Source organism: Bacillus rossius, chromosome 2 (genome assembly GCF_032445375.1).
Source record: "Bacillus rossius redtenbacheri isolate Brsri chromosome 2, Brsri_v3, whole genome shotgun sequence".
In the NCBI taxonomy this organism is placed as follows: domain Eukaryota; kingdom Metazoa; phylum Arthropoda; class Insecta; order Phasmatodea; family Bacillidae; genus Bacillus; species Bacillus rossius.
In genome coordinates this window covers 131,894,815-131,920,093 of record NC_086331.1, presented here as the reverse complement: position 1 = coordinate 131,920,093, position 25,279 = coordinate 131,894,815, and the positions used below count along the sequence as shown (strand labels likewise).

The 25,279-nt window shown below is 33.9% G+C and overlaps 1 protein-coding gene across 3 annotated transcripts in view; it reads left to right on the top strand.

Moving 5' to 3' along the window:
- Positions 1-25,279, top strand: part of LOC134529845 (kinesin-like protein KIF3B) — a 50,707-nt gene that overhangs the window by 4,883 nt on the left and 20,545 nt on the right. For 2 of the 3 annotated variants that reach the window (XM_063364350.1, XM_063364351.1), the window contains exons 2-14: positions 972-1,026; positions 2,723-2,811; positions 7,150-7,257; positions 9,710-9,834; positions 10,637-10,772; positions 11,025-11,177; positions 12,500-12,662; positions 14,929-15,061; positions 15,702-15,892; positions 18,881-19,057; positions 19,869-20,066; positions 21,374-21,597; positions 24,694-24,925. In XM_063364350.1, the coding sequence (XP_063220420.1) occupies positions 1,003-1,026; positions 2,723-2,811; positions 7,150-7,257; positions 9,710-9,834; positions 10,637-10,772; positions 11,025-11,177; positions 12,500-12,662; positions 14,929-15,061; positions 15,702-15,892; positions 18,881-19,057; positions 19,869-20,066; positions 21,374-21,597; positions 24,694-24,925 (1,953 nt within the window). In that variant the 5' untranslated portion in view covers positions 972-1,002. The remainder of the gene's footprint in view (positions 1-971; positions 1,027-2,722; positions 2,812-7,149; positions 7,258-9,709; positions 9,835-10,636; positions 10,773-11,024; positions 11,178-12,499; positions 12,663-14,928; positions 15,062-15,701; positions 15,893-18,880; positions 19,058-19,868; positions 20,067-21,373; positions 21,598-24,693; positions 24,926-25,279) is intronic. The other variant, XM_063364352.1, reaches the window with a different exon arrangement.

Below are 25,279 nucleotides of genomic sequence, written 5' to 3'. Positions count from 1 at the left end.
AATCAGTGCTGACTTATAATGCGTAATGATTTTCTATTATCTTTAAATTTCCGCAATATAAATGTTATATTAGAAGCAAGTAACAGCCATACATGTATATTTACAATTTTATATGAAGTTTCGAAATGAAGTTGGCTTTATTAAAACTCTGCTTAGTATTACTCTGCTTTTTCATTATTTGTTGCCAAAGACTAGCCTTTATTTTGTGTGAATATAGTCCTATTTTTTGCTCGACCACTTGGGTAGATTTTCTAGAACTTTTTACGTATTTCAGGTTTTTCCTTTTTTTTTATTGGTAGTTACCCAGCGTGTGTCGGGAACAAGACCCCTCTTCCTTTTTGGTTGGAAGGCGGGTTTCAGTCCATGACGACATAAGCTGTTGTTATTCACACACCCAGGGGTGTAACATAATTGACTGGGGGCAGCACTATTGCATGTCCGTGAAGCCCTGACACATTTCCCAGGGACTACCACTCAGTAACCTCGCTTATCTGCTGTTTCATGTAACCTCAGTCAGCACATTACCTGAGATTGTGACAGTTCGTGTGTGGACAGTTTGTTTTACATTTTTATTACTTCCCTTCTGTCAGAGTTTGGGATGCACAGTGTATCATTTAAAAGTGCAAATTAACAATAAACAACTGTAAAAGTGATAGAGGGCCAATAAATAGTTGTTGAAGATAAATTGATAAAGTTACATATATATATAAATTTATAAAAAATTTTTGCATCTCTGCTTGTGTGTTTGTTACAGCAATAAAATGTAAAGAAATTGTCTGGAAGCACTCTTTACGCTAGTTACTGTGTGAAAGTGACTGAAATGCCTTTCATTTCCACGCCATCATTTGTGGTGGACTATACCCCTATGCCCTTCTTAATATCACACTTTGTTTTTAAATTTTCTGAATACCAAGTAGTCTGATGTTGAAATAATGTTGTTCATTATTAACTTTTTTTCCTTCTAATTTTAGGTTGGTGCTGCTATTGTAAATAATTCCTGCAATGGAGAAATCACCAAAATATTTGGTAAGTTTTGGGAATTATTTTATTTGTTATTGTTTTTCACTTAAATTTATAAAACAAACGGGCACCAGGAAAATTTGAAATAATTTCTATATATATTTACAGTGTTTGTGAGAGTACACAAAACTGACACTACCTTTTGAGGGAAAAGTAACTATAAGAAGTAGAAATATTCTTGAAGAAGGTAATCAGTAGTGCAATCGAACCAACCAGTGTTTGGAATAAAACCTGCTACAGTTATTATCTTGGTTTTCTGTTTTGGAACTTCCAGTGGGTTTGAATCTACCTTTGTTATCTCATAACAAAAAAAAAAGTAGGGAAATTAGGGAAGGAATGACTTTATGACAGATTTATCATATTTTTGTAATCGGAGAAAATGCTTGGTTAGGTTCTTTAGTTCCTTTAAATAACTGTTTTCCTTTGGAGAAGTATTTGTGCATTTTCCACAGGTGTTGTGAACATAGTTTACATTTATTTAATTTTTTTTTAAACATTTCTGATGGTTTGTTCACTTTATCGTGAAAAAGTAGTTAGAAATTATTTTTATTTACACTTTTTTTACTAGTTGGTTAAGTTTGTGTGTGCTCATGAAATTTTCTTTTGTATTATTCACAGTTGTTTTGTGTTCAAAATTAGGCTGATGCAGTGGTTTTAACGAATACGTAAGCATTAGAGAGAGAGACAAGATATATTTTATGCGTGAGAAAGTAGAAAATGTATTGTGTGTTTTGGGTGAAGTCGCAAAGCATCATGGCCCATTTTCATGGCCGAAAAGTGTTTTGTCATTGGCTCTGTGATTGGTTGTTGATGGCATCATGAGTGCAGTTTTTTCCCAGTGGGCAAGAAGCTGAATTCGTTTGGTTACCATGCCAGTCGTTACTTAGGCATCTGCGAGAGTGGTTGTGTTGAGTGGGGGCTGGACAATTTAAAAAATTTTATGAGGTCCAGGTGGCACTGTTTTTAATCTTATTTCGGACAGTCAACTAGAATTTTACAATCATAGGTGGCAAAAAAGGCCTGGCACCTTTTTAGTAAGTTGATAGCCACACCGAGCAAACAACTGTCTCTCTGCCATTGGTACCAGGACTCGTAAGCAACCACGAGATTTAGTTGACAAACAGTTTTTAATGTTGTGCTTAAGTAATGAACCGAGTTGTTTTTCTGCAAGTTGTGATTTTTTTCGTCATGTACCTTTTTCATAGATGGTGGTCAGTCTGACTTGTAAATTTTTTATGGAGGATAATAAAAAGCAGTAAAAACCAGTAACTGTTGAATGAAAGACTTTTATTTCAGTAATCATTCAACAGCGACATTATTTTTCTGGAACTTAAACAATATTTCAACATTGAATTAAATTTCTTCAAGTGTTTATGTTCAGATCATAGCTATCCGGTGAGGTCTGAATTGTTACGACCTGAATCTCTTTAATTACACTTAGAGTTGTGTTATTGAGCTCAACACTTGAAAACCATTTAAAAATTATGTGCAAATTTAACTTTAAATTTTGCAAATAAAATAATCTAACAAAAACATGGAACATGTGAGAAATATAAAAATGAGTCTATAAATGTGCATAGAAATATGATAGTGATTTAAAATGTTATATTTATTGAGTGTGTTCAGCAACTGTCAATGATTTAGTATCTCATTAAGGGTTGAGTGAACATTGTTATTCATAGAAATTTTTTTTTTCATCTAGCTGCGGCGTTCTTTGGGCAATGAAGCTGTACAGGTAGTTGTAAGATGTCGTCCCATGAATGAGAAAGAGATGTCAAATGGGTACAAGCGGTAAGTATCATGGCTTTTTGTTCATTATTTTAAAATGAAACTCCTCAGGTTGTAGACTAAACTGCACGAAGGGAAAAAGAAGCAAGTTGTTGGACTGGTTATTTTGGCTGTTTGAATGTTTTGGACTTTGCATTTGTACTGTCAGAGAATGACCACAGACACACAACAAAGGAATTGACTGCATGAAATGTGTTGTTAGAAGCGCAGTTAAAAACACAGGAGACAGGCGGATTTCTATTTGGCATGGCTATAAGGTGAGCGGAGTTTTCTTCGCACTTAAGATTTCCTGTATTAATAAGAACCATAAAAATTTAAACTACTAAGTTTTAGAAAAAAGTTAATTGATGGTAAAAAAAATAACTATTGTTTTGATACAAAAATATATAATTTAGGTTTTTTGCATTGGAACACCTAGTGGGTTGAATACTTTTGTCATGTTGTAGATGCAAGTATTCTTAATAAAGTTTTTGATAGTATATTAATGTAATTCTACTTGAAGTAATCATTTAACAAAAAAAAATTCTTAGTGTATGTTTTATTTATGTGTAAAAGTGTACTAAAACACGTATGAAATATTATGTTATGTTTGAAGTCTGGTTATATTTACATAAGAGTTTAGCTGAAAAACATTTTTTGTTTTGGTTTTAAATGCTAAAATAATATGTTTAAATGATCAATTTTGAAAAATCCTCAAAGTAAAAATTAAGGCTTTCATCACATTAGCCTCTAATTTTTTATTTTTAAGCAAAATACAAAACTAGTGTAAAAAAAACTTTTCACTATATTCAGTCAGAAGGAGGTTTTATTTAATATGTTGTTAAGTCACATATTTAATATATTTGACAGTTTCTGAAAATAACTACTTAATCTAAGGGTTAATAAAAAGAAGAAATTGGCCAGATTTTGGTTTTGAATAGGTTTACTTTTTTTATATGACACTTCTTCCTGTATGTATATTTCTGATGCAGTATATTGGTAGCATAGCTTAACATAATCTCTTTAAAATGCTGTCGGGGGGGGGGGGGGGGTTTGGGATGGATGAAAAGGAGTAATTTGGGCGCCACCACGTGGAAGGGCACGTGGACCCGGCTACGAACTCTCGGCTCAGGGTCGTGATGTGACCCGTGTGGGGCTAGGCTAATCTCCCCCCTCGTGCGTCGTGTTCGTGGGCTCTTGAGGCGTCCCACACGCCTCGGAACTCAGGGAATTATACACGTGACCACTGAACCACACATTCTGAGCTAGTGATTTTATTACCAGCGATTTTATTACACGGCACGTTACAAAAATGTTAAAAGAGTTTTACGTAAAGTACTAAAAAACACTGTTGCGGGTGATAACCAGTTTATAGGCTGACCAGGTCACCGCGTGGCCTGACCTCGAGAGTCAATCACGTATTACGAGTACGAAATATCCGTAAACGGAAAACAAATATTTAGGCGAAAGAGTCTACCACCTGGAGCAGGCCTCGAAGAAGTTACTAGGATTTAGATTTATTCAAAGATGCGACGGAAAGTAATGGATCAGTGAACAAAAGAGATGAAGTCGATGAGGTGCGCGGGCCGCTCCTACTCCAGGCGGCGAACAGAAACAGACTGACGAGACCAGAGCATCATGGCCGCCGGGAAGGGTTAAGTTCCCGCTTTGTTACCGGGCAGCCGTCTGGTAACATACTTAATCAAACAAATATTATTTAAAAAACAAACATAATTTAAGTACACTTATTTATAATTAACAACCTTTAGTTATGGTGTTATTTCTTATTAAAGTTTAAAAACTATTGGCGGGTAGTTCTGCGAATGCCCGCATGGGGCGCTGCGCCGTCCTTACTTACTAAAACTTGAGGCGTGACAATTAGGGATATTTTATTACATAAAAAGGTTTATACATTATGTTTATTTTAATAAAAGAAAGGGGTCGTCGCACCGACTCTAGCACCGCCTCTTGTTGGCACCTCACACGCACAAACACACACCTGCACACGGGGCGGGAGGTTTGAATAGAGGGTGGTGGTGGGAGGAGAGGGGGTCAGTTGCGGCGTGACGTGGCACATCGGGCTGAGGGAGGGCGTAGGCCCGGTCGACGTCAATGCTCAGAAACAATCACATTTGGCATAGGAGTTATGTTTAGCAACCTAAGTAATATTGCCATTATATTTTTTTGTGATATATCTGATGTAGAGTTGCCTTAAGGTCCATCAGATAGACGGGAGAAGCAACTTCTGTTAGCACCAGGCTCATTGCATTCGTGTAAGCTGGGATGAGCTACTAGTGGTGCGGCATCAATGGCTTAATTCTGCAAGGAACTGGACTTGGTTCACTTTGGGGGGGGGGGGAGGTTGCATGGTATTTAACTACTCAGCGAATTGTGCCTCTATTTAAATATGTCATACGATAATTATTATATATTATGAAAACAATTTACCTAGTTAAATACACTTAAGTGCATATGATTTGCATCATGATGAATAAAACAATGTAGTTGTTGCCCACTGTATGAGAAGAATAACATTAAAGTTAGAGTAATTTTTTTTATAAGTTGAAATATTTTCTAATGGCATGGAGTAGCATTTGTCCTGAACAGCTTGAATTCCTAAAATGTGGTGCACTAACCTGGACAGAAAAAAATTTATATTTATGTTTTGGCATTCGTACATATTTTTAAAATTTTTTTTTTTGTAAAAGAATATTTGCAAAATTAAAAATGGTAAACTTATAAATTAATTTCACTTGAGGTAAGAAAATGCTCAGATTTCCAAAATCTTATGCAGCATTCCTATGAAATTTGTTATCTAAAACTGGAAATAGGGATTAAAAAAACTATATACAGGTGAGTCCCACTAATCCAAGACCAAGTGATCCGAAAATCCGGCTAATCTGAATTGAGTGAAAAAACTATGTAAAAAAAAATTAATTTTTAGTTTTTAAAAAGATTATTTTGACGTCTTGACCTAGTTACCAACAAATTTATTTTTTTCTTGTAAAAATATTACCTATAGCCTATAGGCTTTGTTACATGATAACTAAGTGATCATAGAGATGTATATTACTTCATGCTGTTGCATTATATTGAGGACATAGCTGTTTGTAGTGGACGCCACCACGTGGACCCGGCTGAGACTCCCGGGCAGGGCGTTACGTGGCCCGTGTGAGGCCAGATACTAGTCCTCTGATTAATCGAGCTTATTTACTTGAGACCTGGCCCGCTCTAGGCGTCGGGCACGCCACACCGCTTAACACACACGGATGCCACGGGGTTGGCGACACGTGGCCACACGTCTCGGATGACTCCGCGCACGTCTGCTTTTGGCCGATGACGAAGAGGAACTGTGTGGCGAGCAGGCAGCTTCCCGCCGGAACAAAACCGTTATTCTACTCTGTGATCCCGCGCCAAGAGTTAGTTAAAGGAAGAGACAAAACACTCTTATAATTTATACAATCCCTCATCCGGGCTCAGAACCTTAAACATCAGCTACTTTATAAATTAATACTTAAATAATAATTCTTGTTATTGGTTTCGGGTGACATCGCACTGCCGCTAAGTGCCCTCTTGCGGTAGTCCGTGGCACGCAATTTGAACATACGCACGTTTAGGTACGTCGGCGGTACGAATACCGGTCAGGAGGGGAGCTGGACCAGACTTACGAGGCGAAGCCCCGGCTGACGTCAATATTATGGCAGTTATTTGGCTAATCCGAAAATATGGTAAATGATAATTTGAAGAGCTCTCCGCCCTAATTAGATAAGATTAGCCGGACTCCACTGTACTTTACTTACCATTTAATTGTATTCAAAATACATATTCTAATATGATTTGAATGAGAGGTGATAAGATGAGAATGAAGCATTGAATGGATAAATCATTAGGGGTGGCAGGAGAATCCCGAGGAAAATCACTGGCTCACGGCAACATCTGCCACAATTCCCACTTGAGAAAAATAGGGTTTAATATCCCCGGGAGAGGCAAGTGTGACCACTCACCCACCATTGACTTATGTAAGCTGTGAATATCTGTGGAATTTTCTGTTAAGAAATCTTGCGTAAAATATGTCATGCAAATCTTTCAGGGCTTGTATCATTGATTGGCTGATAGTGTGTCATAAGTGATGGCTGATAGTGTGTTAGTGAGAGTGCTCACCTCATGGCTGTCGTTAAAAATTGGCATAATGAGTCTCACCTACTGGAAACATTTTATAGTTGGTACTCACTATCACCTGAAACCCAACCTTTGATGTAAATATCATTATGTAGGAACTTTTTTACTTTTGAACTGGGTTGTAAGTATATTTAAAACATGTTGTTTGTAAATGGTTCAATATAAACACTTTTTGATTTCCAGTGTCATCGAAGTATGGCCAGCACGAGGTGTTGTGGAAATAACAAATCCTAAAGATGATACTAAGGAAAGTGCAAAAGTTTTTACTTTTGATGCTGTTTATGATTGGAAGTGAGTAATTTTTCTGCCAAATGAAATTTCATTTCTTAATTTTCTTGAAATCTGTCATGTGTGTTTTACTGTTATGTTTGCATGCCATGTGATAAACATAACTTACTCATATGAATTTTAGAAGTAAAGTAATATTAGTTCGGAAATTTTTAGTGATGTATATTCAAAGGACTTTATGCTTAAATTTCTACTTATTTTAAAACTTTTTTGTGGAAATCTTTGTGTTTGGCACTGGACTCATCTACCGAGTCACTGCTAAAGTTACACAACAAACCATGTCTTGCATTCTAAGCCAAAGATCACCAATACAACTCGGCTGCTTCAATCATCATGAGTAGATGTTTTCAAGTTTGTATTTCTAGCCTATCCACACTGGAATGAGTTTGGATTATGTGATTTATACCGTAGATTGATCATACCGTCAGTATCTTGCTATGTTATACCAAATTTTATTCAATTCACAGCAGTAAAGAAAACACCGGTACTTAGTAACTGACTGGTGGAGTGTTTTTTGAAACACTGCAGACACTAAACATTGCATCGCTACAATTGTTTGGGATTAGGATTGGTACGCCTATTCATAAAACTAAAGGTTAGAGATTTTTCCCCAAAGGAAATTTTTATATAAATAAATTGGTGAAAATGTGAACAATTTACCTTCACTGTACTTAAAATTGTATATTTCATCCTACTTTATTGTGGTCTAGAACTTTTGGAACACAGTCAAGTGTGTTGGAGCAGACTCACTCCCAATATAATTCACTTCCCTCTAGTGAGTAGAGTGCAGATATAAAAAAATCTCAAAGGTAAAAGTTGGTTTTGATACCAAAATGCTAGAAGAGCATTATAATTATTATATAATAATTAGGTTTGAAATAGTAAACATATTTTCCAAAGGATAAAAGTTTTTTCTTCACAAACTGGTTACTCGATTAACAAACCGCATGGCGGAAAATAACAAGGGGAAATAAGCACAGTAAGTTAAAACAATTTTAACATACCAAACAGGATTCAAGTACGTTAGAGGATTAGACTCCAATGGTTTAAAAACATTATTAATTTAAGCACTCTAAAATATTATATGATCAGTTGGGCAAGGAATGGACAAAAAACAAGCACAGAGAGGGAAAAAAAAAACAATTGTAAGTAATCCTTTAGATAGGTACAAAGCACAATGTCAAACAGGGGATAACTGATAACATAAGCCTATTTAAAACATTACATACATAAAAATATGAAGGCAATTTGGAAGCCCTAGCAGCACAAAATTACAAAACAGAATAAATACAAGGAGATAATATCACAAAGTTTAGTAGAAAAGGATTTAATGTGATTATCAATGTCACACAAGCGTAAATGTTTTCTACTGAGAGATACTGCGGACAAAATTTACAAGAGGTGATGTACAGAATGCCCAAACATTCAAGGTGGAGGTAGTCATACTAGACATAGATTATTATGTCTTTACTTTCTTCAACCACCGAAAAAAGACAAACTTCTATGTGGAAGATGAGAACGAAAGGAAAAATGTTTGTATTGATTTCAGACTTCTTGAGTGTTTCCAGGAGAAACCTTGGGAAAAGTAAGCGACAAGAAGGATGCTGGTGCACAGCCAGAACATAAATTAACCAAAACACAATTTTGAATGTGACAGCCGAAACAGGAATTTATAAGAAAAATTTCAGTCAACTGCACACTTAATGGGTGCGGCCACACCACACTAACAACAAAACTAAGTTAACGGACTGCCATAAACACCCGAAGAACCTTCTTGGGACACTCACCGACGTGTTAATACATTCAGAAGACGACGACCAAATGTAGGTCGAGGCTCAAGTCCTTCAATTTTATATCCCAAAGGCAAGCTGAGGTAGAGTTTTCTCTCTGGCTAACTGTAAAGGCTGCAGTTTGTAAAATTGTAAAACTCTCGGTATTCCACTATGCTATTTAAAACAAACAATACTCTGAAAATCTGAACCAAATTTACTGCTTGTGGGTAGGGAATATTTTTCACTGGAATTTTCGTAGGGCTTGACTAAAAGACCCTCAGAATATGTACTTTACATGCCCTCAAGAATGTCAAAATCATACTTTTACATTTAAAGGAGAGTTAACAAAAAAGTATTATTACCAAGTTAAATAAGACCACTCACATGCTAGATTAAAATATACCTAATTAATTTTATAAACATTGTGTATTTTTCCACCACTAATACTTTGTGGTAACCATTTTTTTTTAGGGCTAGGTCATACTGATGAATTTAAGTAATAATCTGACTTTATATTTATAATAATGTACTTACTGGAACCATGTAATTATTTTTTTTGTGAAGGTGACTAGTTGTTTCTAGAAAATCAATTTTCAATGTGCAAAACATGGAAATACTGTTAGAGGGTTTTCCAAGTACTGTTATTCATTTTTATGATTTGTTTATTTTTTTTCCTTGTACAGCTCCAGACAAGAAGACTTGTACGAGGAATCTATCCGACCTTTGGTTTCCTCGGTTCTTGATGGTTTCAATGGTACAATTTTTGCCTATGGACAAACAGGAACTGGGAAAACATACACAATGGAAGGTAAGCCAAGCAATATAGATTCTGCTTTTTTTCCTTTACCATTCTCTGCATGCTCGTGGTGTGTTGTTATCTAGAGACATTGGTGCAACATGAAATGAAAATCCATTGTTGAGGATAAACTCTTGCAAATATGGGCCAGAGAATTTGTGGTATTTAGAAATCTCTTAAGGTTTTTACAAAAAAAAATTTGTTGATTATTAGCATGCTGTATTGTTATTGTAAGAGTTGTGTATAAATGTCATTTAATTTTGTCTTATTTTCTACTTTTTTTTATGTAATTTAAAGCTTCAATTGATTTTCCTATTCTACTCAAAAGCATTTTTCATCAAAGACTAATGACATAAACATGCAAATCAGTAAACTATGTATTTTGTAAAGAGAATAATTGTTATTATTATTTTTGTCCAAACAGATATTAAATAGGTAATACTAAAATACACAGAAAAGGATTAAATTTATAGTATTTTTTTTATTTCCTTTGTAGTACAAAAAAAATAAAAGTGGATTCTCAGAAATAATTGATCCAAATTTCATAAATTTAACACTGCCTTGTCCTTGACTCAGAGCTGGTGGTATAGCGTGCACCATCATACATATTCCCAAATCAAGTCATCGACTCTGTTGAAGATCTTATGTCTTATTCAGTATATAATTATTTCAAATAATTTTCTTGCTGTACAGATGAAAATTGCTTGCATAAAAAAATTCATTGTCATATTTTTACATCAATTAATTTAAGTTTTGAAACAATAAGTTTTGTTATTTTATAAGGAGAGTAACTAATTTGTGTGAATACTCACAGGTTCGAAGTCAGATTCTTCTCAAAAGGGTGTTATACCAAAATCTTTTGAGCAAATTTTCAATTATATATCCCGCTCATCAAATATGCAGTATTTAGTTCATGCATCATACCTGGAAATATACCAGGAAGAAATAAGGTGAGCATTCATATTTTTGCAGATATTAGTTACTATTATAACTATGTACCACTCCTCAAAAACGTATCAACATTTATATATTTTTTTCTGCCTCGTAACCAAGTCATTATTTTATCTGAACCTAATTTATTTATAAGCTCATTTTGGACAGTTCATATGGCAATGTTTGTGTGTTTTAAACAGGGTGTGTTACTTAGACAAATTTTTAGTTATCTTGTATCTTAATAGAACTGTAATTTTGATCTTTTTAAGGGACCTTTTAAATCCAGACCACGCACAACACCTTGAACTCAGAGAGAAGCCAGATGTTGGAGTTTATGTCAAAGATATTTCATCGTTTGTGTGCAAAAGTGTCCATGACATTGAACAGGTCATGTTCCTTGGAAATATGAACAGAAGTATTGGGTAAGTAATTGTCTCTGTAGGTCAGAATTAATGTTTTTGCTATCCTGCATGACTTAACTGAAACAGGTTTAGAAATGTTTCAATAAATTTCTTACCAAATACCAATATTTATTTCATACTAAAATGTAAGGAATTTTGTCAATTACTCTTTAATATTTATATACAAAGCTGTAAGTTCTTGTACATCAAAATTAATGTGATCGAAGCAAATTAAAAAAAAAGCAGTATTAAACCAGGTATCATGGACATGTTGAACATTTTATATATGCACACATGCACACACACACATGTGCACACATATGCATGCACACTTGCACACACAAATTTTGCCCTGCTGTATATAATACACCAGTTTAGCTAAGTATTTTTTCAACTGTGCCATGTTCATCATTTTAATTTTTTTTTTTATGATTTTGAGCAAGATGTATGTTGGAGCGCAGAAATACTTTCTTTGTTTTTCAGCTCTTATAATCATATAGCCCATAAGAAATTTATACTTATTTTCTTTTATGTCACTTCAATTTCCTCTAAATATTTTGTGAACTATCTTCAGATCTATTGTTCTAACTCAAATTTAGTGGAAAATATTTTTTTGTGGAAAAATTAAAAAATAATGGTTAAATTGATGAAATAATAATTTTTGGTAGCACATTTCATGTTCTTGCTTCAAATTAATTGCTGTTCTTGAAATGTTGAAAAGAATGTTGGTGGTGACATGACACTAACTTGTCATATGTAGCTGTATTTGTGAAGTCAATTTATAGGAGTTACTTACCTTAGTCTACAGTAATGTTATGAAACCTTTACTTTTTGATTCATGAATAAGTGAGGTTTGTTATTAAATCTAAACTCTTGAAAGTTTTTACCGTAGAAATTCAATTATCCGTGACCCGATTAACTGAGCATTCGGTTAACCAGGTTCTCAATTAAAAATTAAACTTTTTTTTGAAGGGTTTGGGGGGGGGGGGGGGGGGTAGAAACCCCACAAAGTGTAATTCATTAGGGAAGGGACAAGAAAGAAGTAAAACTAAAAACTAAGTATGTATTAAAAGTAGAAGTGAACTGACAATACTAGAATTGCCAGTGTATAAATTACTTACGAAATTTGGCTGTATTGTATAATAAATACATTTGAATTTGACTATCCGTGATTTTCGCTTATCTTTGCTTACCTTCCCCCCCCCCCCCCCCCATTACCCCGGTTAATCAAGGTTCTACTGTACTTGATTTTTAGTCGAATTCTATGTCAAACTTATAAATTGTGAGTTTGAAAAAAAAAGGTGTGTCAGCTAGGCATATGAATGGATATTTTTTTGTTTCAGAGCTACAAACATGAACGAACATAGTTCCCGTTCTCACGCCATATTCATGGTAACTATTGAAATGGGAGCAACGGGAGCAGCATTAAAAAAGGTTATTCGTGTGGGGAAGCTGAATTTGGTGGATCTCGCTGGCAGTGAAAGGCAGAGTAAAACGGGAGCAACGGTAAGTTGGACGCTAATTAAAAAAAATAGCTAGGTACTTTGTTTTTAGTTTGGCCATAACTCTTGCCTTGAGACTTTCTGATTTTGCATATTTTTACCTGCAGCAAAATTACTTTGCTGTTTTTAAGCAGATGGTAACTAACCTCAACTGGTTTAAATACAGTTAGCATTCTGGTTTCTTTTAAAATCACCTAAATAGAATCAGTTAGAATTAATTTATTTATATTAGTATGCTGACTGTAGGCTCAGTATGGAAAAATTCACACCTCTCAAGGGACAGAAATACTTTTTGAAATCCAACAGAGGGCCAGAAAACAGAAACACACATACAAAAAACATTTCAAATTAATATTATAATTTGACAACTTTTTTTCCTTTTTGACGTGCCTACTTTATTATCCACCAATGGATTGAGATATTTAACACTGTTAGTATTAAAACTGTCATGATAAGCAATGGCGTATGTCCAAAAGCCTACATCAATGTCATGATACACTTATAACTCTGTTGTCAGGCCATGCAGTAAAAGTTAAGAGAACCAATGGGAGTCAGGGTGTGTAAGAATAATTTATTAAGACATACCTGAAGGTAATTTTGTATGCCTACTTGTAACCACACATGGGACATTAAAATTTTTTGATAAACATATCATTTAAATAAATGAAATGGGTCCTTATATAAAAAAATTTAACCATAAATATTTGAACAGTCCATTTGCTAGCTCTGTGTAAAATTAATACACTTCATAAATATTCTGTGCCTCAATTTGCGTTGTTTTACTGCGCCTGACTTGACAGGGCTGTACAAAACAGAAGGGTCGTCCAACTTTGTCACGCTCACACAGTAATTTAAAAAAGCTAAAAGTCAGAAAGAGTTCTGACTGAAACAAAACTTTTCATGGCAATGTCCAAAAAGAAAAATATTAAATTGAGTTAAAGTTACTAGAAAGGAAAAGCTGCCACATTATTTGCAATAGACAGCCACAGACTTAAGTGAACTCTCAAGATCTCTGATAGTTTTTATTCAAAGAACTCTTATGCTGTCGACACATGCCTGAAAAGATGAAAAAGAAATGGCTCAGATAAAATAGCATCATACATGCATATGCAAGAGATATCCAGTGACGGTAAACACCACCATGGAGAAAGTGGATTACAAAGGATACAAATAGCATACAAAAGGTAGAAGCCAATACCCATGCACACAAAGCAATGATTGGAAAAGACTTGTGCTAAAGACAATTCAGCATGCATATAGTGTAGACATACAAGCTCATTGATGTCATTTTCTCAAATTTTTAACTTGTTATTTATTGACTTGATGTAAGTTTTTGGACATACGACATTGCTAAGCTCATGTATGTCTTAGAAGAAAACTACAAAATACTCAAAAGACAAAAACAAAAACACAAATCAAGCAAAAAATTGCTTTTGTCAATAGGATATAAACACCACATAATATTCCATAACAGGAATATGGTCAACAAACAAAGAAAAATGGACTGAATTTTTTTGGGTTCAATATTTTTGTGCTGTCATCATTTGTGTTTTTTTTTTTCATTCTGTTAGTCCATTTTTCTTTGTTTTTCTTTGTTTTTTGACCATATTCCTGTTATGGAATATTATGTGGTGTTTATATCCTATTGACAACAGCAATATTTTGCTTAATTTGTGTTTTTGTTTTTGTCTTTTGGGTTTTTTGTAGTTTTCTTCTACAGACATACATGAGCTTAGCAATGGTGTATGTCCAAAAACTTACATCGTCATGCACTCCCATCGCACAAATCTTTCAAAGATAATATTTTGATATTAATTGTTGTTAAAAATTGATAGCGATATTGTAGCAGAATTTTGTAGAAGATACACATTACCAACAAAGATAATGCCATATATTTTATTTTTCGCCATCCTTAAATAGATACATCAGAAAATTTGAGTGAGTATTGAGCATCCTGTTGACAATTGTTTTAAAATTATAAGATAAGTTCAACAAAGAAATGTTATTCCTGAATTTTCCGTAACTCTTTTTCAATTCACTTCTCACAGTGACTTGATGTGTATTTTGTGTGTATTATTGTAAATCTTTAATGTTAGCTTTAGAAGTTGAGTATTGTCTTGTGAAACATAGCTTTTTCCCTATTTTTTTAATATTGTATTACAGAATTTTCATGTTTTTTGTAAAAAAAAAACTTTTTTAAATGTTGTGTATAGTGCTAAGTTATATTATATTCCTTTTGTTTATTCATATTGTATTTTTTTTTTTTTCAGGGCGAAAGACTTAAAGAAGCTTCTAAGATTAATCTTTCCTTGTCAGCTTTAGGAAATGTTATATCAGCTTTGGTGGATGGCAAAACTTCACACATTCCATATCGGGATTCAAAATTAACCAGGATATTGCAAGGTGTGTGAGCTTTCACAATCTTGGTAATTTCATGCGCAATTTTGTATTTGTTGTGTTCTACAGTATTTTATAGCAGTGATACTGTAGTAATGTGTGATGTTAGAACATCATTTCAGATCAGCTATCTATAGTTGGTCATAGTGATTTATACAATTTCAATATTTTCAGTACTTCATGTATAGTAGAACTTGTGCATCAGATCGTTTGGAACTGGAGCTTTTCCGAAATAACAAAAATCCTGGTTGACCAGAGATTTGGGAACAATATAAGAGAACATACTTACAGAAAATGACTTTCATATTGAACAAAGCACGTTTAAAACCTATTGATTTCTACAAATATGTGTACATTTGTGCACACCGATTAAAGCAATAACTCTGCCTGTAGTGCCCTCAAAAATTTATTTTTATGTTCTGAAATGTTAAGTTGTAGGTTCTAGTTCTCTTTGATATTATTTAAGTTTGATCCTCTGAATCAATTTGGGTTATTCACAGATATAAGTAAATGAGTTTGTATTCTACATGTTTCACTTTTCTAGGAAACGCACACATGCACATATGCAATCAATTTCCAAAATAGTCTAGCACTTAAGCATAATTTATTTTTTCATTGTTTGTGTAATAATTCCCAATTGTTTTAGATTCTTTGGGAGGAAATTCAAAGACTGTGATGATTGCAAACATTGGTCCAGCAAGTTATAACTATGATGAAAGTCTGACTACCCTGAGGTATGCCAATCGAGCGAAAAACATTAAAAATAAGCCTAGAGTGAATGAAGATCCTAAAGATGCATTGTTGAGAGAATACCAACAAGAGATTTCTCGGCTGAAGGTAAGCACAAGTGTGCTGTAAGCTATATTAGTATTGTTACTTTCACTTTGCTGCTGTTCCTAGCCTGTATACTGGTTATGGCCAATTATCTCTACCTTGATATGTTCAGCTTGCATTGTACAGTGATGAGTGATTGCTTGCTTCAGATTTATGCTCTTAATAACTATCTGGGCATGAGAGAGCAAACCTGGGGAACAAAATAAATAAATAAATTGGATGACTGTTTTACTCATTAAGTGCTATTGTGACATTGAATTCATCCAGATTATTAATAGTGTTGTCCAAATTTATTCTTGGCTTCCTTGATTCTAATGTTGACTGTATTGAAAATCGATGGGGGTCAATCAATGTCATATTTTTTACTTATGCCACTTTTGAACACTGTTGTTTTTCTACTTCATTCTCTGCATCAGATTTGAACAGATAACGCATGCCTGCTGCAGACATAAGAGACTGCAGCTGCAACACAATTTTAAAGCAATGAGCATGCAATGATATGTGAACAACACGTGAAAAACTAGAGGAACTCATGGAGTGAAAACTCCAGAATAGTCATCCATGTATCATACTTAGAGCCACGGAATTTTCGCGCATTCATTTAGTCGCAAGCTAGAATGCAAACATCCACACTGTCGCACTGTGTTCGTGATTGGACCGCAGTTATCTGGACACGCCCCTCTACGACCGTGAGCCAACGATGTCCAGCTAGGAGAGAAGTAAGCGAATCAGGTAGTGCCAAATAACAAGGATAAAAATGTTCTCGCTAAGAAATCAACCAATGGGAAAGTAAACATGGGTCGAGCACACCTATAACTTTGAATTCTATCCTGAGGCCAGAGGAATCCGCGATATTTCCAGGACTCTAATCATACTACACTTTTAATTGATGCAAAGATTAATTTTATCATAGTATTTTCTATTATTGCTGAAATATGTGCCAGACTTGAAGCTAGTCATGCCTTTTATTTTAAAGATGATATTTGAACAAGTGACCACATGGCTAGAAGTCAAAAGGAAGTAAACTTGAGTCAGTGAAAAGTTTAATTCAACTCATATGATTTGCTAAAAAAAAACCTTTATTTATGTTTGTATTTTGTTGAAAATAATATTATAGTTCATTTTTTTTATTTGCAAGGCACTTTGTAAATGCTACCAATATATTTTCAAGAAGAATACTTAATTATATTTGAACTTTATATGTATAAATATACTATATATTTTTGAATTTAAATGTAAAATGTAAGTTTTTTTAAAATGTGAACACTAAATGAGACTTCTTTGTCCAAAGTGGAAATAACTGTTCTCTTATGATATGGCAGATAATGTGAACTCTCCTGTAGATACTTGTCTGTGTTGGTTAGCTTTTTGTAAACACTGGTCAAATTTGAGAAGACAATATTGGAGAAGAGATGAAATACCTAACAATTGCTCTTCAAGCAAATGGTAACTCAAAATCAGAAATTAGGAAAGCCATGAAGCCACATCAAGAGCAAAAAAAGAGCATCTTCTTAACAAAGCCTTTATTCCATACATCAAAGAAATTTCAGATCAAGTGGCCAGAATTCTCAGTAAGCACAAAATACACAATTCTCAAACCTATAAACAAAGTTGAGGGGTCCGGGAAAAATAAAACTCCAGCCAAAATCTAGCCAGTGTGTACAAGAGTCCATGTTCATGGGGCAAAGTATACATAGGACAAACTGGCAGGCAAATAACCACAAGGGTCAAAGAACATATCAGTCAGCGACTTGGAAACCAGGCTCATAATTGAATTCAACCAATTCCACACCATAGCCAACATCCCACAATACAAGAAAAGATAAATTCAAGATACATTCAAGAATCAGTAGAAATATTGAAACACCCATCAAATGTAAATGTTGAGGAGGGTGGATACAAATTAAGCAGCATACAGGAACCACTCTTCATAAATACTCAAAACCTGGCCCTGCATCCAACAAAAGACAGATTGCCTCTGGCCGGCCAAACAGCCCGGCCAACCAGAAAGAAGAGGCCACTGATTGGCCAGCACTCCCAGCCAATCACAGAAGCCCAGCTCCAATGGGCCAAACCAACAGGCCAACCAGAAGAAAGGAAGGCTCTTATTGGCCCACAGTTGCAGCCACCGGGAAACACTCCCCTCTCGGGCGAGAGTATTAAAAGGCAGTTGGAACTAATGTGAAGGCTTGCAGAAACTTATCCAGGTGCAGGGAACACGGGGAAGTATCGACGCAGACCGTATGCAGGTTCACATTGTAAGTGTGGAGTTGTCTCTGTGCTTCGTGGTGAAGCTCAGCGAAGTCCGTGCGGAGCACCGCGGAGCACAGTTCAGGATGAACAGTTCTCAACCAAAATACAAACAACAGAGCGAACTTTAAAGTTATAACTTCAAGTTTTTGGGCTAGTAGTCATACTTTTTGTTGGTTTACCCCGTTATTTATAATCTGCATTTTGTAATTGAATTGTGTTAGAATCAAGGGCTCAGGATGGCAGACAGTTACATTTTGCGTATTCAGAGAAGCCCTCATGAAGTTTGTAAATTTTCTGTATTTTTTAAAAATATTTATGGAGTCCATTTCGAGCATTAATTTTTAGGAAAGGAGTGGTATAATACAGAGGCAATCAGTAACTTTTGGTCTTTAGTAAATATTTCTGACCACATTACGATTAATGTATTTTATTCGTATTTATCTCAAGGTTTGTTTATTCTGGTCATGTTAACAGTCATAAGCTGACACCGAGATTAGCTCTGTTATTAAAGAATTCTTCAAGTTATTAATAAGGACAAGAGAACATGTGGAACACTGTCAGTTGTTTATTGTGCCAATTATGTTTGACACTGTTGTGAATAAAGTGCTTGCTTACTTAAACCTCGTTGTAAGTTTTGAACTACCTTTTTGCTGGTTCTTAGGGGGCAAGATTGTGTGTTAACTTAAAGAGCTATCATTGAAATTGGATTCAGTTTCGAGAGATGTGTTGTGTTGGCAGAAACTTCTGGCTGAGAAGCAGTTGAACAGAGTTCTGGACATGCAGAGTGAGAAAGGTAAGAAAGGAGGGAAGCAGATGTATGGTGACGACTCGGAGCTGTCCAATGACGAATGTTCAGACGAACAGGATAACAAGAAGAAGAAACTGCTGAACATTTCAGCCCATGCGCTGCCAGAGGTAAGGACTGTCTTATTTCTATTGACTGCTACACCAAAGTATCATTGTGGCCTTGTAATAAAATTACAATGGTTTCCATTCCGTTGCAGGCCCAACTATCATGATGTAAGAAGTCAGTGAACAGGCAGCCCCAGTTATACATTTCATAAAACCTATTGAAAGCACTATGTTTTACCCCATTTCATGTATGTGTTTTAAAATCTTTAGTTTGAACATGTAACCCAAAACAAAGTATTTTTTTTGAGTAGTAGTAGTAATAATAATAATAATAATAATAATAATAATGATGATAATAATAACAGGTTAGGAATTTGGTAATAATTTTAAGAAAATGTGACATGCTGAATATTTATATGTTTGATATGTAACTATTTCCTGTCAGTACAAAATTTTTAATTATACATAATTATTTGTGTTTAATGTAGCTAATGCTTTTAGAAGAATGGGCAGTGTGCAAGACTATCCTGTTTTTTGTGCCTTTAAAATACATACAACTTTTCGTGATCTGGCTTAACTACACCATTGACTGAATTGACTAATTTAAATTCAAGATTTTCTCTTTTATGTGTGTATATACATGTTGAAAACATAAATAATGTGGGAAAATTCAATTAAAATCTTTATCTTTATTATTTATATTTATTTTTATTGCTTTGATATTCTCACTTTATTGGTAACAAGTTAAATCAGGGAGCTAAAACTAAAGTTTGCGTGGTACCGGATTTCTTACTGAATATTATTGTATTAGATGTAAGTACTATATAACCTGTAAGGCTGGTGTAAATTATCTAAAATATGTAAATGCTTGCAGGACAAGCAGAAGATAACTGAAGAACTGAAGCAAAGGAAAGAGCAGATTGCGAAAGAGAAGCGGGAAGCGGAAGAACTGCAAGCGCAGATAACGTTCATGGAGAGCAGCTTGCTGTGTGGGGGCAAGAACATAGTGGACCACACAAACGAACAGCAGAGGGCTCTGGAACAGAGACGCCAGGAGATTGCAGAGCAAAAGGTACTGTCGTCCATCTGATACATTAGTTTTCCTCATTTTCACCTACACTAAATCCACTTTTCATAAAATAAGAATCCAAGCTGCCTCTTTTCATATTTAGTAATTGTTACTAGAGGTGGGCAGGAATGGCATTTTTACTTCGGGATAGGATTCGGGAAAGATATTGAATTATCGGGATTAGGTTCGGAAGCAACATCATTGATGTTATGTCGCTTAACTTGGTATACGGAAAAAAATATTTACTACTAAAATGTGCATGTTTATAAGAACCATCTCATCCATCCCATAAACCACTAATTGTCCAAATGATTTAGTTTACAAAAAAATATTGACACATAAGGACAAATAATAAGTAACACGTAATGGAAATAAAAACGAACAGATTATTCCCTATCCTACTTCAAATTTTTGTGAAAAATTGTTAATTCCTCAATATGTTCACTTATTATTTTGTTATTAATAATTGCTAGCACTAGAGAAAACACGTTCACTGTCAACCTCAGTTGCTAGTTCATTTAATGACTTCCTTTTTATACTAATATTAATTATTTTAGTATGTGTTGTAACTTTTATTTGTTTGTTAATATTTTTCTTTTCGACAAAACTTTTATTTAGAGTTAAACGGTGGAAATGGGATAGAGAAAAATTAAGTTAACTTTACCACCCATTTATTTACATGTGTTTGGTAGCCACTAAAAAAAATGTTTGTTAATCATATGAAAACACTGTACTTTATTTGGTGGGTAATTTTCAATGTGTTTAGTACAGATGAATATCACAAAATTTCTAATTTAAGAAAGAGTTAAAAAGAAACGGCTTTAACATTATATAGAACAAAAATATTAGTGATGTAGTTACAATTTTTTATATGTCCTTCTAAACTCTTAGAAAATTCTCATGAAATATACACTTCAACCTAAAAACAATAAGCAGGAAATAAATGCTTAACGAATCAACAAATTCCCTAAAGGTTCATGTCAGTTGTTAATTGTTTTATTGTAATCCTATTGATATGTACTATTTATTGCCTTTACTCTATCCCAAAATGGAATGTGCTCAGGGTAATTTTGAATTGAAATTTTTTTTAAAATATGCATCACATCTGAAGAAACAAAAAACTATAATACAGTGGTGAATATTATAATGTTTGTATAGGGGTAGATGAAATGTTATATGAAAGAAAATCTTTATGTAATTATAATCTTTGGTAAAAGATTAGCAGTTGTTTTTATACAGCTCTATTATTATAAGTTATTATGTTGAATCATGCTAATCTTTGAGATATGTATTTAATTTTTAATTTGCAGAAACGGGAAGTAGAAATGAGGCAGCAGCTAGAATTGCAAGAAGAGTCCGCTGTGGAAATTCGTGAGACTTACACAAATTTGCAGCAAGAAGTAGAAGTGAAAACTAGAAAGTTGAAGAAACTTTTTTCAAAACTGCAAGCCACGAAGCAAGAAATTTATGATGTAACTGAAGAGTTCAATCGCGATCGCCGAGAACTGGAGCTTACACAGAATGAGTTGCTCAAGTAAGTGAATTTTCATTTGAAAAAATATATTTTGTAAATATTCACCATTATTATTATTTACTTCTGATTCTTGGGACACTTTGTTGTAAACATGAATGTTTTGTCCATTCATAGTGCTTTTCTTCTCTTGTTTATGGTCAGGAATAATTAATGGAAAAGTCAGGTAAATTTTGTTACATATCTGTGTGAACAACCTGTAACATGTATTTTTTACAGTTGGCAATCAATTTAAAAGAATTGTAGATTTTTTTATTGTGAAAATGTTGCAAAATTACTTAATACACAAATAAAAATAATACATGATTTGAGAAGAGCTATTTGAATGCAATATTTTGTTTAATTGAAGGAGGTATTTCAAGTTCGAGAATTTTTAGGTTATTCTTACAGAGGATAAATAAAATGTAAACTTTTTCTCTTATTATAAATGTTTACATGTGATTAAACACCTTTAACAAAATATTGGAAAACAAAATACTAGAAACTGATTAATTTTTAAATATGACATTTCGTAGAAATCACTAAATAAGTGAAATTTAAATCTTTTGGGGTATGTAGCCTGTAACATTGCAAGACCCTGCCCTCCTAAATAAATAATTTTCTTTTAAACTTCTCTTTTGTATATGTAAACAGTAATAAGTCAATGTTTTTTGAGTGATGTATAAGTTATGAAACAGTATAATCAGATGTTAGTGATACTAATATATGTATGTTATTTTCACTTGCTATGTTTTTAAGAAGGTATTTATTATTTTATTAGACATTTTCAATCAATACTATTTTTTATGTAATTATTCACAAAGAAGTCGCTGTACTAGAATTTTACCTGTTTAGGCCTACTTTTTCAGGTTATTTCTAAATGATTTTAAGTTTGTAAAGTAATTTGTATTATAATTGCTATTTGTAGTGTTCATTAACGTGTGGAATGATTCATGGATAGAAAGAGAGGCATGAGAGGCCTGTAAGTGTAAGTGAGAAAGAAACAGTGCTTCCCCGCCAACCGAGATAAAGATGGTAATTTCCCCACTGCGTGGGAACTGAGTGATAACTGCTGTCTCACGGTGTGAGAGAGAGAACGAGAATGGGAGTCCCCGATTTCGATGTGAAATTGAAAAGAGACAGATCAGGGGAAGCCCAGAGTTCTGTATGTAAAAGGTTTTTTCATGTATTGTAACTTGTTCTGTGATTGGCTTGTATCAGTAAGCGTGAATGAAGAGTGCGTGTGATTGGTCGGTGAGGTCATGTGACGTCTACTCCCTGGTGGAGGAAACGTGTCATGAGTTCAGTAGTAGTCGTCGGGCGATCGCTGCCAGGCGAGGCCGCGTTTCGGCGGCTCGCGGTTTTTCGCTAGGTGTGGCCGTGTTCTAGGCCGCACATATTTCGGATATTTCCTGCAAAAGATTGTTGAAAGACTTAATCAACGTTATTTTTGTTTATTAATTTTTATCGCCCGGGCTGCGAGCATTCTCGACAGGCGAACGTACGAATGAAACGAGTGAATGGAATATTGAAAGTGTTTGGATTTGTCTGTGCATTCTAGTTTGAAAGAATAAAACAAAAACTACAATCGACGCTTTAAATCTTTTTATTTGTGTAAGTAACGAACCGTTACAAGCCCACACACTTGCACATGCATGTATGTGCAAACATACACACAAAAGAAGACTATCTCACCTCCAAATTTTCCAAGTAAAACAGGATAACTGAAAATATTACGTAGCAAATTTTTAATAGCCTATTTCATTCTATATATATTTTCTTATATTGAGCTGATGTGAATGTTAGAGCTCATATCCTTTTCTTTGCAAGTGTGTTTTAAATGTGTGCACAAATTAAAACTTAAATTAAGCTGTGGTTTTTTTTTTAAGAAAATAAGTGTTGAACTATGCCGTTGTGTGAAAAACATTCTTTACAACATAATGGGCACTAGAGGCAGATAATGTGTGGTATTTTATTTAGTTAATAACGTGTCCTAAAGCAATAAACATATATATTTGTTTTGCATTGAGCTGCATATAACTTTCAGCTTGACATAAAAAAAACTAATTGAAATTTTTTTATCAAGGGCACAAAGAATTCTTTTATTTAAAAAAAAATGTAAACATAAGTAAGGTATTATCAAGGCTAAAACATTTTCTAAACACCTATAAAAGGAATTAACATGGCTTTGAACTAAAGAAATCTGCCATGACCTGTAATAAGTGAGCAAACATCTCACCATTTTTCTGGAGTGAAACATCAAAACTGAAGTCATAATCCCAGCACAAGGATACAAACTCAGGTGTTCTGAAATGGGAGTTGAATGTCTTACTACAACATTACCTTGCATTTTGCTTTTACAAGAAAAGAAAATAAATAACATTAGTTTCTAATTATTGATTAGAATAATACAATATTCATTCATAATTTGAACAACATTGTAATTTTTAGTAAAGAATGATATAATTTATAATTTTAGTAAAATATTTTGTAACACATGGTTATGGACAGAATGGCTTGAGGCCTCCATTGAACCTCCTATAGTTAAATTGTGCGCTAAATCACCTTGGTACTCAGACATGACTAATGAATTGAGTAATGTGTATAGTTGGCAGCGAACTGTTAAATGGCCTGCTATATCTGCATGGCATCATACTTTCATGCCAGCAAAAGACTTTATTCTACAATTTATTTTATTACTATAATTTGTTAATGACTTGTATTATCTATTAATTTTAACCAAATACATAATCTAACCAGTGTTAATAAACCAGTTTAGTTGGAATTTATTATGTGCCTTTGATGTATAATATCATGTTTTTCTTGTGCTGCTCAACTTTTAAAACATGCATGAAAATGATTTTATGTCACTGACTGTCCTTTTTGTAAGCATGCTGTGGTTTTTAGCTATTTTTGAAGGTATAACAACATGAGTGATCTTGGATATTTAACTGTTACTTAAATATATGACCAACCAAAGTATTACAATGATTTTAGTTTTGAGGTAGGAAATACAAATATTAAAAAAGCTAAGATTTAAATAATACTGTTTTAATTTATTTGTCAGTAGTGTAGTAAAGGTAGGCTAATTAATTGTATTAATAATTTTTTTCCCTTCAGAGAATTAAAGAAGAAATGTGTGATAATAGAAAATTTCATTCCGTGTGATGAAAAAAACAAGCTAATTGTTCGCATATACTATGATGAAGAGAATGATGCATGGTGTATGATGCCGTTGAAGGCAGAAGAAAGTCTGTTCTGCAAACGCCCAGTAAACAACGAAGGAAGCAGGCGGCCTGTGTCTGATTATGGTCGCGTTGCAATCAAGGTGGGCCGTGATCATCGCTATCACGTGAGTGTACAATTGTTTTCTGTCATCGAAATGTTTGTGTCCGTAATGATTTCACTAACAAACAAAGTAATATTTACAGGAAAAATAATGCTTTTAATGAAAGTTGTGTGATATTGTTCCGAGTTTTAAATTTTTAAGGAAAAACTTCTTTTAAGCAAAAATTTTATTATTGTTCATTTATTGTTGGCTTAAAATGAAAACCTTGCATCTCAAAACTATATTTTCTTGATTAAATTAGTTGATAGGAAACCTTGAATCTCAACTTTCGTCATGTACATAAATAATTACTAAATAAATATATTTATTTGATATGTATTGAATTGTACAAAATTAGTTTAAAACATTTTTTTTATT